At 50.1% G+C, this 13,959-nt stretch overlaps 1 protein-coding gene across 1 annotated transcript; it reads right to left on the bottom strand.

Annotated features, from left to right (window-relative positions):
- Positions 1-361: 361 nt before the first annotated feature.
- Positions 362-13,451, bottom strand: LOC134945877 (nmrA-like family domain-containing protein 1). Its single transcript, XM_063935425.1, has 5 exons — positions 13,288-13,451; positions 4,253-4,491; positions 2,685-2,934; positions 2,037-2,227; positions 362-711 (listed from the first exon to the last, which is right to left on the bottom strand). Exons 1-5 carry the CDS (start codon positions 13,325-13,327, stop codon positions 532-534), a joined length of 900 nt encoding a protein of 299 aa, XP_063791495.1. The 5' UTR covers positions 13,328-13,451; the 3' UTR covers positions 362-531.
- Positions 13,452-13,959: the final 508 nt, after the last annotated feature.

Below are 13,959 nucleotides of genomic sequence, written 5' to 3'. Positions count from 1 at the left end.
GAATGATCCCCTATGTGCACATTCCATTATCCTTAGCCCAAACTAGTACAATTTCTTCACCCAATCAGAATGTGTCAGCGGGACTTTTTCTAGCACCATCTAATATAGGCATGTAATACAGTACAAGATGGCTGGACTGTTATTAACATATACTGATACAGGCACAAACTGGTTGGGACGGGCACGCTGCTGGCAATGTTTTCTAGAAGGGTGGATAACGTAATTACAGAGATGAAAATAGGTGAGGAACCAAGGGGAAACCAAACCAATGCAGATAAATGGCTGTACAAGGGGTTATCATGAAAAGTTGTATTCCTCATACTGTATATAAATAAAGGTTAATAATGCTTGAGACGTGTCATGTTGTTATTGTCTTTTATCAAAAATATTTGTAATAAAAAACATAAAAAGTAAGAAAGAAAAACAGAGATGTCCGTGTCACATTGCTGGTCCAGGGAACATCTCCTCACACTGATCGCAATGTTTTATATTCTTTTGCTTGGAATCAGCAGTCAGTGCCGAGGGAATCATTCACAGGTCGTTAAATGCGTCCTTGTTCTCCTCAATCCACTGCTGGAACTTCCTGGCCTCTGGGTAGATTTTGAGGGTGATGTCCACATCCCGGTCAGGTCTCGTGATGTTGAAGCGGAACATGTTGGCCAGTTGGTGTGCTGCCGGGAAGCCCAGCTTCTCATAGGCATCAGGGGATATCTGTAAGCAGAGAGACGTGGGTTAGACGTATACCACATTTAGCCGAGTCCCTCGCTCTCACTCACTACACCTTCAATGTCATTAATCAGCCTGCAGAGTATTTCATCCATGAAAGGCCATATGGTCTTGTTCATAGTCACAGCTGGCACACCCAGATAAGAACTGGACGGAGGTTCATACAGTAATGATAGACATACCGGGGCAGTGCCAGTGGGGGTGGATCAATTTGGCGGGCAAGCCGTGGGCGTCGAAAGATGCAGTTCCTCTAACTCCAGCGGGCAAATGCCAACAGACATTCTGAGCTACCATGTACGATGTCCACTCGATGGTGCGACTTTATGCAGCCCTCGGTAGATTGGAGCTGCAGCCAGTGAGCATCTCAATAGACAGCCCAGCCACTGCTTAACCCCTCATCAGAATCACAGGTACCACCAGCTATAAATTTGGCAAGGGTGGGGGGTGGGGGTGGGGGATATTGAACTTCATAACTCAGAAGAGGTGCGGTATACATGGTTGACAGTAATTAGTTAGAAAGTGTCTAGGTCGGCCCCAAAAGGTCGACTTTGACAAAAGGTCGACTTGAGCTTTTTAGTTAATCTTGGTGTCATCTCCGTATTTGCACGTGGAACCACAATAAGTGTATCGCTTCGCTGCGCTCCCCATGCTTCGGGCGAGGTTATTATTCCCAATCGTAGTCCACGTGGAAGGTAAAGTATGATAGTTAAAGAAATGAAAAAAAAAAATGTAAAAAAATGTTGACCTTTTCTGTGTCGACTATTTCCACGTTAACCTTTTTGGCAATCTTTTGTCAATGTTGAGCTAATGCATGCCAACCATAATCGATCACTTGAGTCGTATCCGCTGTTGAACGGTCCAATGCCGCTGACAGGTGATCGGTGCTGCATGATAGGACAGGGATAGCTGAAAGAGGGCAACTGTCAACGCGTTTCATCCCTCAGAGACAGACTCAAGGGATGAAACGCGTTGGGGGTTGCACTGTTTCAGCTATCCTTGCCTTAGCACATAGCACCAGCGTACCACAGCATGCACCACCAAGGGAACCTGTGTCTTGTACCAGGAGGACTCTTATTCAGGGTGCACTGATGGCAATGGTAATAAGCAGACCTACTGTTCATACCTTCATTGCATTTCAGCACAGGGATTGTTACTGTTTCAGGCCTTTACAAACTATCTATCACTTGCAGCAGGTGCAAGGCTCTCGTTAAGTAGGCGCCAGGATTATAGTGCTGGTACAGATCACACCTCCACTACCTCCTCTTGTGTCATGGGTCCAACTGGGAGAGCCCTGTCCCACCAATACTCACTTTGGCATCCTTGATGGTTTTCCCTAAGGCTTTGGACAATATATCTGCATACTGCTCCACCGTCAGCTTCTCCGCGCTGAGCCCGATGTCCTTGCCGGCGTATTGCGACGGAGACTTCAGGATATTGACGACGATGGGACCCAAGTCTTTCACACACATCATATCCAGCGGAACGTCACCCATGGGCATGACTGGAATTACATTTTGAAGATGACATATGTAACATGTGAAAAGTGTTAATGTGCCCAACAAAACTCGAGAACTGCGACAGCTTCAGAAACGCAACCGCTACGGAGCGCCACTCATCACTTATAAAACTAGGAGGACATATGAACTTACATGTGTACTTGACTAGGGTCAGACCACCTTATAATTATCTTCTGCTTGTCCAGGTGTACAATGTTCAATAGCCAATCAGATAATCGGAAATTCCGAGGCATTCCAGATAATAAGTTTCATACCTATATATTCATACATTTGGTTACATCCCCAAACCACCCAACCATGTCCCCGGACCGCCTTTGTCATTCTACACTATATAAGATACGCATCCTCCAACCAGTCTCCACACCTTCAGGTGGTTGCTCAGACAGCCACCATGTTCCCCTCCTTCACCATACCCCCACAAGGCATCACCCTGTGCCATACCCAGAGAGTAGCTGTCACTGTCCTTGTTCTTCTGGGGCCTGAAGAAGGTCAGGAGGTTCTCAAAGTAACCTGGAAGTCGCACACTGGTCATAGAGACTCCAATCTCTCTAAAATATTCTTCTATCTCCCCTTTGCCGTCGAAATGGAGCACTTCCAGCTTTCCCCCTGTCAGCTTCTTCACGTTTTCTAGGCCACTGTAGACCACGAAGGACACGCCAAGTCGTTTGATTACATCTGCGATCAATTTTCCCTGTAAAGGAGAAAGATCTTCATCAATGTTTGAGCCAATTTACTTCAAAATGGTGCAATCACCAGTGGTTCTAGGAGAGAGACGAAAACTTGTGTTATGGGGTCCCCAAAGGTGAGTATCAGGGTTAGGGTTAGTGGGGAGGGTTTGTGTTAGGCACTAGAGAGAGTTAGGGTTAGGTACTAGTGGGGTACTAAGCCGTAGCCACCACACCCCGAAAGTTATTACTAGCCACCGCCCCCCACGTATAAGCCCTAACCGCCACCCCCAAAGGGTTAGGGTAGGGGAAAGGAGTAAAATACTGTCCGGTGTCAGGATCCTCAGTGTCGGGATGTGGCAGTTGGTCATGCTACTATACTGTCACTTTAAATTGGAACACTCATGGATTACACAGGTTTTGTGGCTGATTAAAAGCAGGTGAAATTCAGGCTTCAAGTCAGCCAGCCACGGAACCTGTGTATTCCATGAGTGTCCTTGTTTAAAGGGATAGTATGTTAAGCCCAAATATAAGCAATGATGCAGCAAAATTATTTATATAACTTATGGTTACAAAATAGCCATAAATACATATTAATAATTTTAGCAATGAAGAGGAAGCAGATTGCTTGTCATTGTGTTGCCTATTGACACCGGAAGGCAGCTTACTCTCACTAACTTTTTACTATGCGACCTTGCTGTACGGGGACCAGGCTTGATGGAAGGAAAAGCTGTGCTACTATTTGGGTGGAATTTATATTAAATTGCATATTTGCTGTTTATTGCTTTTACTTCTGTATATTGGATTAAGAAATTGGAAGATTGTCGCAATATAATTTTTCCACCAGTGTGAAATGAGAGATTAAAGGGGCGCTCCGTCATAACATAAAGCTGCACTACTACCTACCTATACGTTGCGCTAACTCGGGGATGCTTGTAACACAATCCCCCTGGGTCTAATGTGCAGCTAATTTTCCCAGAATCCACCAGTCCTGTGGTGCAAAACTCGGAAATCTAATTTGTTTGCTCTTTTAAATTACAGCACAGTATGGGAGTAGGCAGAAGGACCAATCAGTAGTCACCCCACTTTGATTGATAGGTCTTCCGCCAATCGTGGTTTATTGGCTGTCAGTTTGGAAAAAGTGTCTGCTAAAATGCCAGCAGAGTACAGTATCTCCCAAGCCAGAGGGGTCCCCAACATAAGACCCCCATGGTTCCATTAGTAGGAGTGAGCTGCACTATTATGCAAAGATCACGTTCAGGTAACGTTGCCCCTTTACAGAAGAATAAATTGGGTTACAGTGGTGGCTAGCATTTCTCTATACACTGTACACGGGGGCCTTACCTGGGCCACCTCCTTCTCCTTGCTGAAGTGTTCCCAGGAGGTGGTGTTCAAGAAAGTTCCATAGGCTCCGGTCAGTGCGGCCACCAGACTTTCCTCATTGTCCAGATCTGCGCACACCACCTCCGCCCCGGCCTCCCTCAGCTTCACAGCTGCTGGTTTGCTGGTGTCCCGAGTCACCGCCCTGACCGCAAAGTAGCCATCTTGTAGTAGCGCGTCGGCCACTGCCCCGCCCTGAGCTCCTGCCGGAGAGGATTATAAACAAATAGTTTAGTACAAACAGTAGATTGCATGAAAGAGGGAACAAAGTAATGTACACAAACATGTTTATTTATGCACATATACATAATAAACAGGAATATACCATATATATATATATATATATTCCAAGGTGCGGCACTCATAGGCTTGAGCAATAATAACACTGGACACAACAGTATATCAAACGTAACGTTTCAATGAATTAACATTGTTATTTATATATATATATATATATATATATATACACAGTATTCTCCCCAGGATCAGTTTCACAGATGCTGTGTTTTACATGTCACCCAGCACCATCTGCACTTCATGGTACTGTGTCAGGCCAGTAACAGAGATCCCTCCCCAGATTTTAAGCATCAGGGCGCAGTTTGGAAGGTGAGGACATTGCGGAGACGGTAGACTGTGTCTCAGCGTGCAGCACTGTGTCTCTTGGTGGCAGGTCCGGATTTCCCACAAGGCAACCTAGGCCCCTGTCTAGGGTCCAGTGGGTCCCAAGGGACCCATTGCCGTGCCCCATGAAATCCGGCCCATCCATGATCCTTCACAAAGGCTGGCTTCTAGTTCCATGTTTTACAGAGGCTCAGCAATGGGGTTTAGACCATTATTAATATCACCAATACTGGTACTGCGTGACATCATGACATCACGTGGACCTGCCCCACACACCTTGAGTCCCATTGTCTGTAGTGCATCAGAAAACACACTGCCAGCCCCAGCACAGCAGGAACTGCCAGCACCATGGGCAGAAATGGACGCCGACACAATGGGACTTTTACAACTGGGACGAACCTTCAAGCTCAACGCACAACACGGTAACATCACTCAACAGATAAATAAGATCTCCTCACATCTGCCATTTTGAGAGTTTCCGGGACAGGTGTACCCAATATGTATAGTCGCTGACCTGTTGTACCACTTTGCCTGTGAGCTCAGTCTCTGGCTCCCCCTGGATGAGCATGAGGAGCTTTTATAAAAGTCCCTCTTTGTGTCTGCTTTCCAACATTGCTCCAGGAACCATGTCAGTGTAAAATAATTGGCATCTTTGCTGCTATATCGCAAGTGGCAGCACTACTGGTGCAATGTGAAGGGATACACAGCCAATATAATATGATGTGTTCCCCTGGCTGTGTAATGTGATGGGCATCCTTACTGGTATTATATGTAGGTTACCACAGCAGATGGTATAATATACAGCAGGGGTGTCAAACTCAAATTCATCGGGGGCCGCATCAGCAGTTTGGTCCCCATCAAAGGGCCGGTTGTATCTGTAGGTCTATCCAAAATTTACCGCTCCACCTGCCTTATATGTGCCCAGCCATCTGCCCCCTTTTAAAGTGCCCAGCCATGTGCCCCCTTTTATAGTGCCCAGCCATGTGCCCCCTTTTATAGTGCACAGGTCCCCATTTTACACATTGCGGCAGGCACAGGTCCCCATTTTACACATAGCGGCAGGTACAGGTCCCCATTTTACACATTGTGGCAGGCACAGGTCCCCATTTTACACATTGTGGCAGGCACAGGTCCCCATTTTACACACAGCGGCAGGTACAGGTCCCCATTTTACACATTGTGGCAGGCACAGGTCCCCATTTTACACATTGTGGCAGGCACAGGTCCCCATTTTACACATAGCGGCAGGTACAGGTCCCCATTTTACACATTGTGGCAGGCACAGGTCCCCATTTTACACATTCTGGCAGGCACAGGTCCCCATTTTACACATAGCGGCAGGTACAGGTCCCCATTTTACACATTGTGGCAGGCACAGGTCCCCATTTTACACATTGTGGCAGGCACAGGTCCCCATTTTACACATTGTGGCAGGCACAGGTCCCCATTTTACACATTGCGGCAGGCACAGGTCCCCATTTTACACATTGCGGCAGGCACAGGTCCCCATTTTACACATTGCGGCAGGCACAGGTCCCCATTTTACACATTGTGGCAGGCACAGGTCCCCATTTTACACATTGTGGCAGGCACAGGTCCCCATTTTACACATAGCGGCAGGTACAGGTCCCCATTTTACACATAGCGGCAGGTACAGGTCCCCATTTTACACATAGCGGCAGGTGGTGGAAGGAGGGAGAGAGAGAGAAAGAGAGGAAGGGAGAGGGGCTGACTTACATTTGAAGCGGTTCTCGCCGCTCTTCAGCCGCCTCTCCCTCCTCGTCTGCACGGCTCCCTTCTCCCTCCTCCGACAGGGTTTCGTTGAATGACGCGTTTGCGCCGTGACGTCACGACGCAATCGCGTCATTCCGCGAAACCCCGCCCCCCCCCCGAGCTGGGCACTCGGGAGAAGGGGGTTTCATGGCGGCGGCACCGCGGGCCATCAGACGAGGTCTGGCGGGCCGGATTTGGCCCGCGGGCCTTGTCTTTGACACCCCTGATATACAGTGTTTGTTTGTTTGTTTGTTTGTTTGTTTGTTTGTTTGTTTTTCCTGTAGGGGGACATTGTTTTTCTTTTCCTGTTGGGGGCCAATGTGGTAGTTATTTTCCTGTCGGGCCAATGTGTTTTATTTATTCCTGTGGGGGCCAATGTGTACCTGTTGGGGCTAAAGTGTTTTTTTTCCTATCGGGGGCCATTGTGTTTTATTTTCATCCTTGTGAGGCCAATGTGTTTTATTGTTCTCTGTAATATAAGGCAGCCCTGTCCACTCCCCACCTACTACAAAAAATTAATTTTATAGTGTAATACTGTGCAATTACACTCTACCTGTACCCACTGACTGCCCAGCAATTACACTGTACCTGTACCCACTGACTGCCCAGCAATTACACTGTACCTGTACCCACTGACTGCCCAGCAATTACACTGTACCTGTACCCAGTGACTGCCCAGCAATTACCCTGTACATGTACCCACTAACTGCCCAGCAATTACACTGTACCTGTACCCACTGACTGCCCTGCAATTACACTGTACCTGTACCCACTGACTGCCCAGCAATTACACTGTGCCTGTACCCACTGACTACCCAGCAATTAGACTGTACCTGTACCCACTGACTGCCCAGTAATTACCCTGTACCTGTACCCCCTGACTGCCCAGCAATTACACTGTACCTGTACCCACTGACTGCCCAGCAATTACCCTGTACCTGTACCCACTGACTGCCCAGCAATTACCCTGTACCTGTACCCACTGACTGCCCAGCATTTACCCTGTACCTGTACCCACTGACTGCCCAGCAATTACACTGTACCTGTACCCACTGACTGCCCAGCAATTACACTGTGCCTGTACCCACTGACTGCCCAGCAATTACACTGTACCTGTACCCACTGACTGCCCAGCAATTATCCTGTGCATGTACCCACTGACTGCCCAGCAATTACCCTGTACCTGTACCCACTGACTGCCCAGCAATTACCCTGTACCTGTACCCACTGACTGCCCTGCAATTACACTGTACCTGTACCCACTGACTGCTCAGCAATTACCCTGTACCTGTACCCGCTGACTGCCCAGCAATTACACTGTACCTGTAACCACTGACTGCCCAGCAATTACCCTGTACCTGTACCCGCTGACTGCCCAGCAATTACACTGTACCTGTAACCACTGACTGCTCAGCAATTACCCTGTACCTGTAACCACTGACTACCCTGCAATAACACTGTACCTGTACCCACTGACTGCCCAGCAATTACCCTGTACCTGTACCCACTGACTGCCCTGCAATTACACTGTACCTGTACCCACTGACTGCCCTGCAATTACACTGTACCTGCACCCACTGACTGCCCAGCAATTACCCTGTACCTGTACCCGCTGACTGCCCAGCAATGACACTGTACCTGTACCCGCTGACTGCCCAGCAATTACACTGTACCTGTAACCACTGACTACCCTGCAATAACACTGTACCTGTACCCACTGACTGCCCAGCAATTACCCTGTACCTGTACCCACTGACTGCCCTGCAATTACACTGTACCTGTACCCACTGACTGCCCAGCTATTACACTGTACCTGTACCCACTGACTGCCCAGCAATTACCCTGTACCCATACCCACTGACTGTCAAGCAATTACACTGTACCTGTACCCACTGACTGCCCAGCAATTACACTGTACCTGTACCCACTGACTGCCCAGCAATTACACTGTACCTGTACACACTGACTGCCCAGCAATTACCCTGTACCTGTACCCACTGACTGCCCAGCAATTACACTGTGCCTGTATCCACTGACTGCCCAGCAATTACCCTGTACCTGTACCCACTGGCTGTCCAGCAATTACACTGTACCTGTCCCCCCTGACTGCCCAGCAATTACCCTGTACCTGTACCCACTGACTGCCCAGCAATTACACTGTACCTGTACCCACTGACTGCCCAGCAATTACCCTGTACCTGTACCCACTGACTGCCCAGCAATAACACTGTACCTGTACCCACTGACTGCCCAGCAATTACCCTGTACCTGTACCCACTGACTGCCCAGCAATTACCCTGTACCTGTACCCACTGACTGCCCAGCAATTACCCTGTACCTGTACCCACTGACTGCCCAGCAATTACACTGTGCCTGTACCCACTGACTGCCCAGCAATTACACTGTGCCTGTACCCACTGACTGCCCAGCAATTACCCTGTACCTGTACCCACTGGCTGCCCAGCAATTACACTGTACCTGTCCCCCCTGACTGCCCAGCAATTACCCTGTACCTGTACCCACTGACTGCCCAGCAATTACCCTGTACCTGTACCCACTGACTGCCCAGCAATTACCCTGTACCTGTACCCATTGACTGCCCAGCAATTACCCTGTACCTGTACCCACTGACTGCACAGCAATTACACTGTACCTGTACCCACTGACTGCCCAGCAATTACCCTGTACCTGTACCCACTGACTGCCCAGCAATTACACTGTACCTGTACCCACTGACTGCCCAGCAATTACACTGTACCTGTACCCACTGACTGCCCAGCAATTACCCTGTACCTGTACCCACTGACTGCCCAGCAATTACACTGTACCTGTACCCACTGACTGCCCAGCAATTACACTATACCTGTACCCACTGACTGCCCAGCAATTACCCTGTACCTGTACCCCCTGACTGCAAAGCAATTACACTGTACCTGTACCCACTGACTGCCCAGCAATTACCCTGTACCTGTACCCACTGACTGCCCAGCATTTACCCTGTACCTGTACCCACTGACTGCCCAGCAATTACACTGTACCTGTACCCACTGACTGCCCAGCAATTACACTGTGCCTGTACCCACTGACTGCCCAGCAATTACACTGTACCTGTACCCACTGACTGCCCAGCAATTATCCTGTGCATGTACCCACTGACTGCCCAGCAATTACCCTGTACCTGTACCCACTGACTGCCCAGCAATTACCCTGTACCTGTACCCACTGACTGCCCTGCAATTACACTGTACCTGTACCCACTGACTGCCCAGCAATTACCCTGTACCTGTACCCGCTGACTGCCCAGCAATTACACTGTACCTGTAACCACTGACTGCCCAGCAATTACCCTGTACCTGTACCCGCTGACTGCCCAGCAATTACACTGTACCTGTAACCACTGACTGCTCAGCAATTACCCTGTACCTGTAACCACTGACTACCCTGCAATAACACTGTACCTGTACCCACTGACTGCCCAGCAATTACCCTGTACCTGTACCCACTGACTGCCCTGCAATTACACTGTACCTGTACCCACTGACTGCCCTGCAATTACACTGTACCTGCACCCACTGACTGCCCAGCAATTACCCTGTACCTGTACCCGCTGACTGCCCAGCAATGACACTGTACCTGTACCCGCTGACTGCCCAGCAATTACACTGTACCTGTAACCACTGACTACCCTGCAATAACACTGTACCTGTACCCACTGACTGCCCAGCAATTACCCTGTACCTGTACCCACTGACTGCCCTGCAATTACACTGTACCTGTACCCACTGACTGCCCAGCTATTACACTGTACCTGTACCCACTGACTGCCCAGCAATTACCCTGTACCCATACCCACTGACTGTCAAGCAATTACACTGTACCTGTACCCACTGACTGCCCAGCAATTACACTGTACCTGTACCCACTGACTGCCCAGCAATTACACTGTACCTGTACACACTGACTGCCCAGCAATTACCCTGTACCTGTACCCACTGACTGCCCAGCAATTACACTGTGCCTGTACCCACTGACTGCCCAGCAATTACCCTGTACCTGTACCCACTGGCTGCCCAGCAATTACACTGTACCTGTCCCCCCTGACTGCCCAGCAATTACCCTGTACCTGTACCCACTGACTGCCCAGCAATTACACTGTACCTGTACCCACTGACTGCCCAGCAATTACCCTGTACCTGTACCCACTGACTGCCCAGCAATAACACTGTACCTGTACCCACTGACTGCCCAGCAATTACCCTGTACCTGTACCCACTGACTGCCCAGCAATTACCCTGTACCTGTACCCACTGACTGCCCAGCAATTACCCTGTACCTGTACCCACTGACTGCCCAGCAATTACACTGTGCCTGTACCCACTGACTGCCCAGCAATTACACTGTGCCTGTACCCACTGACTGCCCAGCAATTACCCTGTACCTGTACCCACTGGCTGCCCAGCAATTACACTGTACCTGTCCCCCCTGACTGCCCAGCAATTACCCTGTACCTGTACCCACTGACTGCCCAGCAATTACCCTGTACCTGTACCCACTGACTGCCCAGCAATTACCCTGTACCTGTACCCATTGACTGCCCAGCAATTACCCTGTACCTGTACCCACTGACTGCACAGCAATTACACTGTACCTGTACCCACTGACTGCCCAGCAATTACCCTGTACCTGTACCCACTGACTGCCCAGCAATTACACTGTACCTGTACCCACTGACTGCCCAGCAATTACACTGTACCTGTACCCACTGACTGCCCAGCAATTACCCTGTACCTGTACCCACTGACTGCCCAGCAATTACACTGTACCTGTACCCACTGACTGCCCAGCAATTACACTATACCTGTACCCACTGACTGCCCAGCAATTACCCTGTACCTGTACCCCCTGACTGCAAAGCAATTACACTGTACCTGTACCCACTGACTGCCCAGCAATTACCCTGTACCTGTACCCACTGACTGCCCAGCAATTACACTGTACCTGTACCCACTGACTACCCAGCAATTACACTGTACCTGTACCCACTGACTGCCCAGCAATTACCCTGTACCTGTACCCACTGACTGCCCAGCAATTACACTGTACCTGTACCCACTGACTGCCCTGCAATTACACCCAGTGGTGGATCCAGGGGGGGGGGGGGGGGGGGGGCTGTGCCCCCCCTGTCATTTGTGGGGCACCCCGCCCCCCCCCCCCCCCTCCTCCTCCCCCCGCTTGTGTCACTGAGACACGCTGCCGCTCAGTCCGGCGGCAGCATGACTCGGCTGTCAGGAGGAGAGCGCGGCTATCTGGCGGCGTGTAGCGGACTTCAAACCAGCCGCCGGTTTGTGAGCCAATCAGAGCTTGCGGAACGGCAGCCAATCAAGAGCTGCCGGTCCGCAAGCTCTGATTGTCTCACGAACCGGCGGCTAGTTTGAAGTCCTACGCGCCGCCTCCACCGGCGCCAGACATAGCCGCGCTCTCTTCCTGACACCCTCAGAGCCGGGTAGAGAAGCAGCAGCGGTAAGCAGCTGCAGCACTGCTGTGGAGGCATTTGTATACCTGCTGTCGGGGCATTTGTATACCTGCTGTGGGGGCATTTGTATACCTGGCACTGTGAGGGCAATTGTTTACCTGGCACTGTGGGGGGCAATTGTTTACCTGGCACTGTGGGGGGCATTTGTGTACCTGACACTGTGGGGGCATTTGTGTACCTGACACTGTAGTTGCATTTTTGGATCTGGCACTGTAGGGGCATTTGTATACCTGACACTGTGGGGGCATTTTTGGATCTGGCACTGTAGGGGCAGCTGTGGATCTGGCACTGTAGGGGCATTTTTGGATCTGGCACTGTGGGGGCATTTTTGGATCTGGCACTGTGGGGGCATTTTTGGATCTGGCACTGTGGGGGCATTTTTGGATCTGGCACTGTAGTTGCATTTTTGGATCTGGCACTGTAGGGGCATTTGTATACCTGACACTGTGGGGGCATTTTTGGATCTGGCACTGTAGGGGCAGCTGTGGATCTGGCACTGTAGGGGCATTTTTGGATCTGGCACTGTGGGGGCATTTTTGGATCTGGCACTGTGGGGGCATTTTTGGATCTGGCACTGTGGGGGCATTTGTGGATCTGGCACTGTGGGGGCATTTTTGGATCTGGCACTGTGGGGGCATTTTTGGATCTGGCACTGTGGGTGCAATTGTGGATCTGGCACTGTGGGTGCAATTGTGGATTTGGCACTGCACTATTGGGGGCATATGTCTGTGTATCACGTCTCATTTTAATTGGCCACACTCACTAAATGACTGGGGGCATTACTACAGGCAACATTACTACTGGGGGCAATACGGGCATTGCATAAGGGGCACCACTACTATGGGGTCTATATAAGGGGCACTACCAGTACAGGGGACATTGCATAATGAGCGCTACAACTGTGGGCATTGTATAAGAAGCGCCACCTCACATGCACCGAAGCCGCACGCAAATGTACTTGCCCCTTCCATGGTGCCCCCCCTATCATTTTCTTCTGGATCCGCCCCTGATTACCCTGTATCTGTACCCCCTGACTGCCTGTAGGCTGCACCACCCTGCTTCCCCCACTCACCTGTGGCTCCGAAGACAACAATCACCTTTTTCCCAGACATAGTGAGAGAGGATGTATCCCAGGAAGCAGAGGAACTGGATATACAGCACAGCCCGGGCCACCCCCTCCCACCCCCTCCCCCTCACTCTCAGCAGCAGCACAATATCATTGTGACTCAGCTATGCCTGCAGGCGGGGAGGGGGCTGTCAGGGAGGGGGGAGGGGGGGGGACTGAGTCCAGGAGAACAGCCCCTGCTCCTAAGACCGAGTGAGCCCCTGGCACTCCCAGCAGTCAGCAGCCGATCACATTATCCATGACGCGCATCGTTCATCATTGGTGAATACACACTGAGCGATATGAACGATTTATCGTTCATTACTGAACGAGATCGTTCATATCGGCCGCACACATCGGCAAGTGTGTAGGGGCCATAACATGTATCCTCCGCTACTTCTGCACTAAAGGGGAAAATAAATTGCATTTTTTCAGTGCATGGGGGTTAATATATATACACATCCGTTGTAGTATAGTTATTTATTAACATTTACTGATATATCGCCAGCATACGCTGATGCACTCTACAGTTGGGAACAAAACAGTAATAAAACAAGACTGGGCAATAACAGGCAGAGGGCCAGATGTACTAAGGGGCCTATTTATCACCACTCGCATCCAAGGATGCAGATGTGAGGT

The sequence above is a fragment of the Pseudophryne corroboree genome, chromosome 7 (assembly GCF_028390025.1).
Source record: "Pseudophryne corroboree isolate aPseCor3 chromosome 7, aPseCor3.hap2, whole genome shotgun sequence".
Taxonomy (NCBI): Eukaryota; Metazoa; Chordata; class Amphibia; order Anura; family Myobatrachidae; genus Pseudophryne; species Pseudophryne corroboree.
Note: the sequence above shows the minus strand (reverse complement) of the source record. Positions and strands in the feature narration are given on the sequence as shown.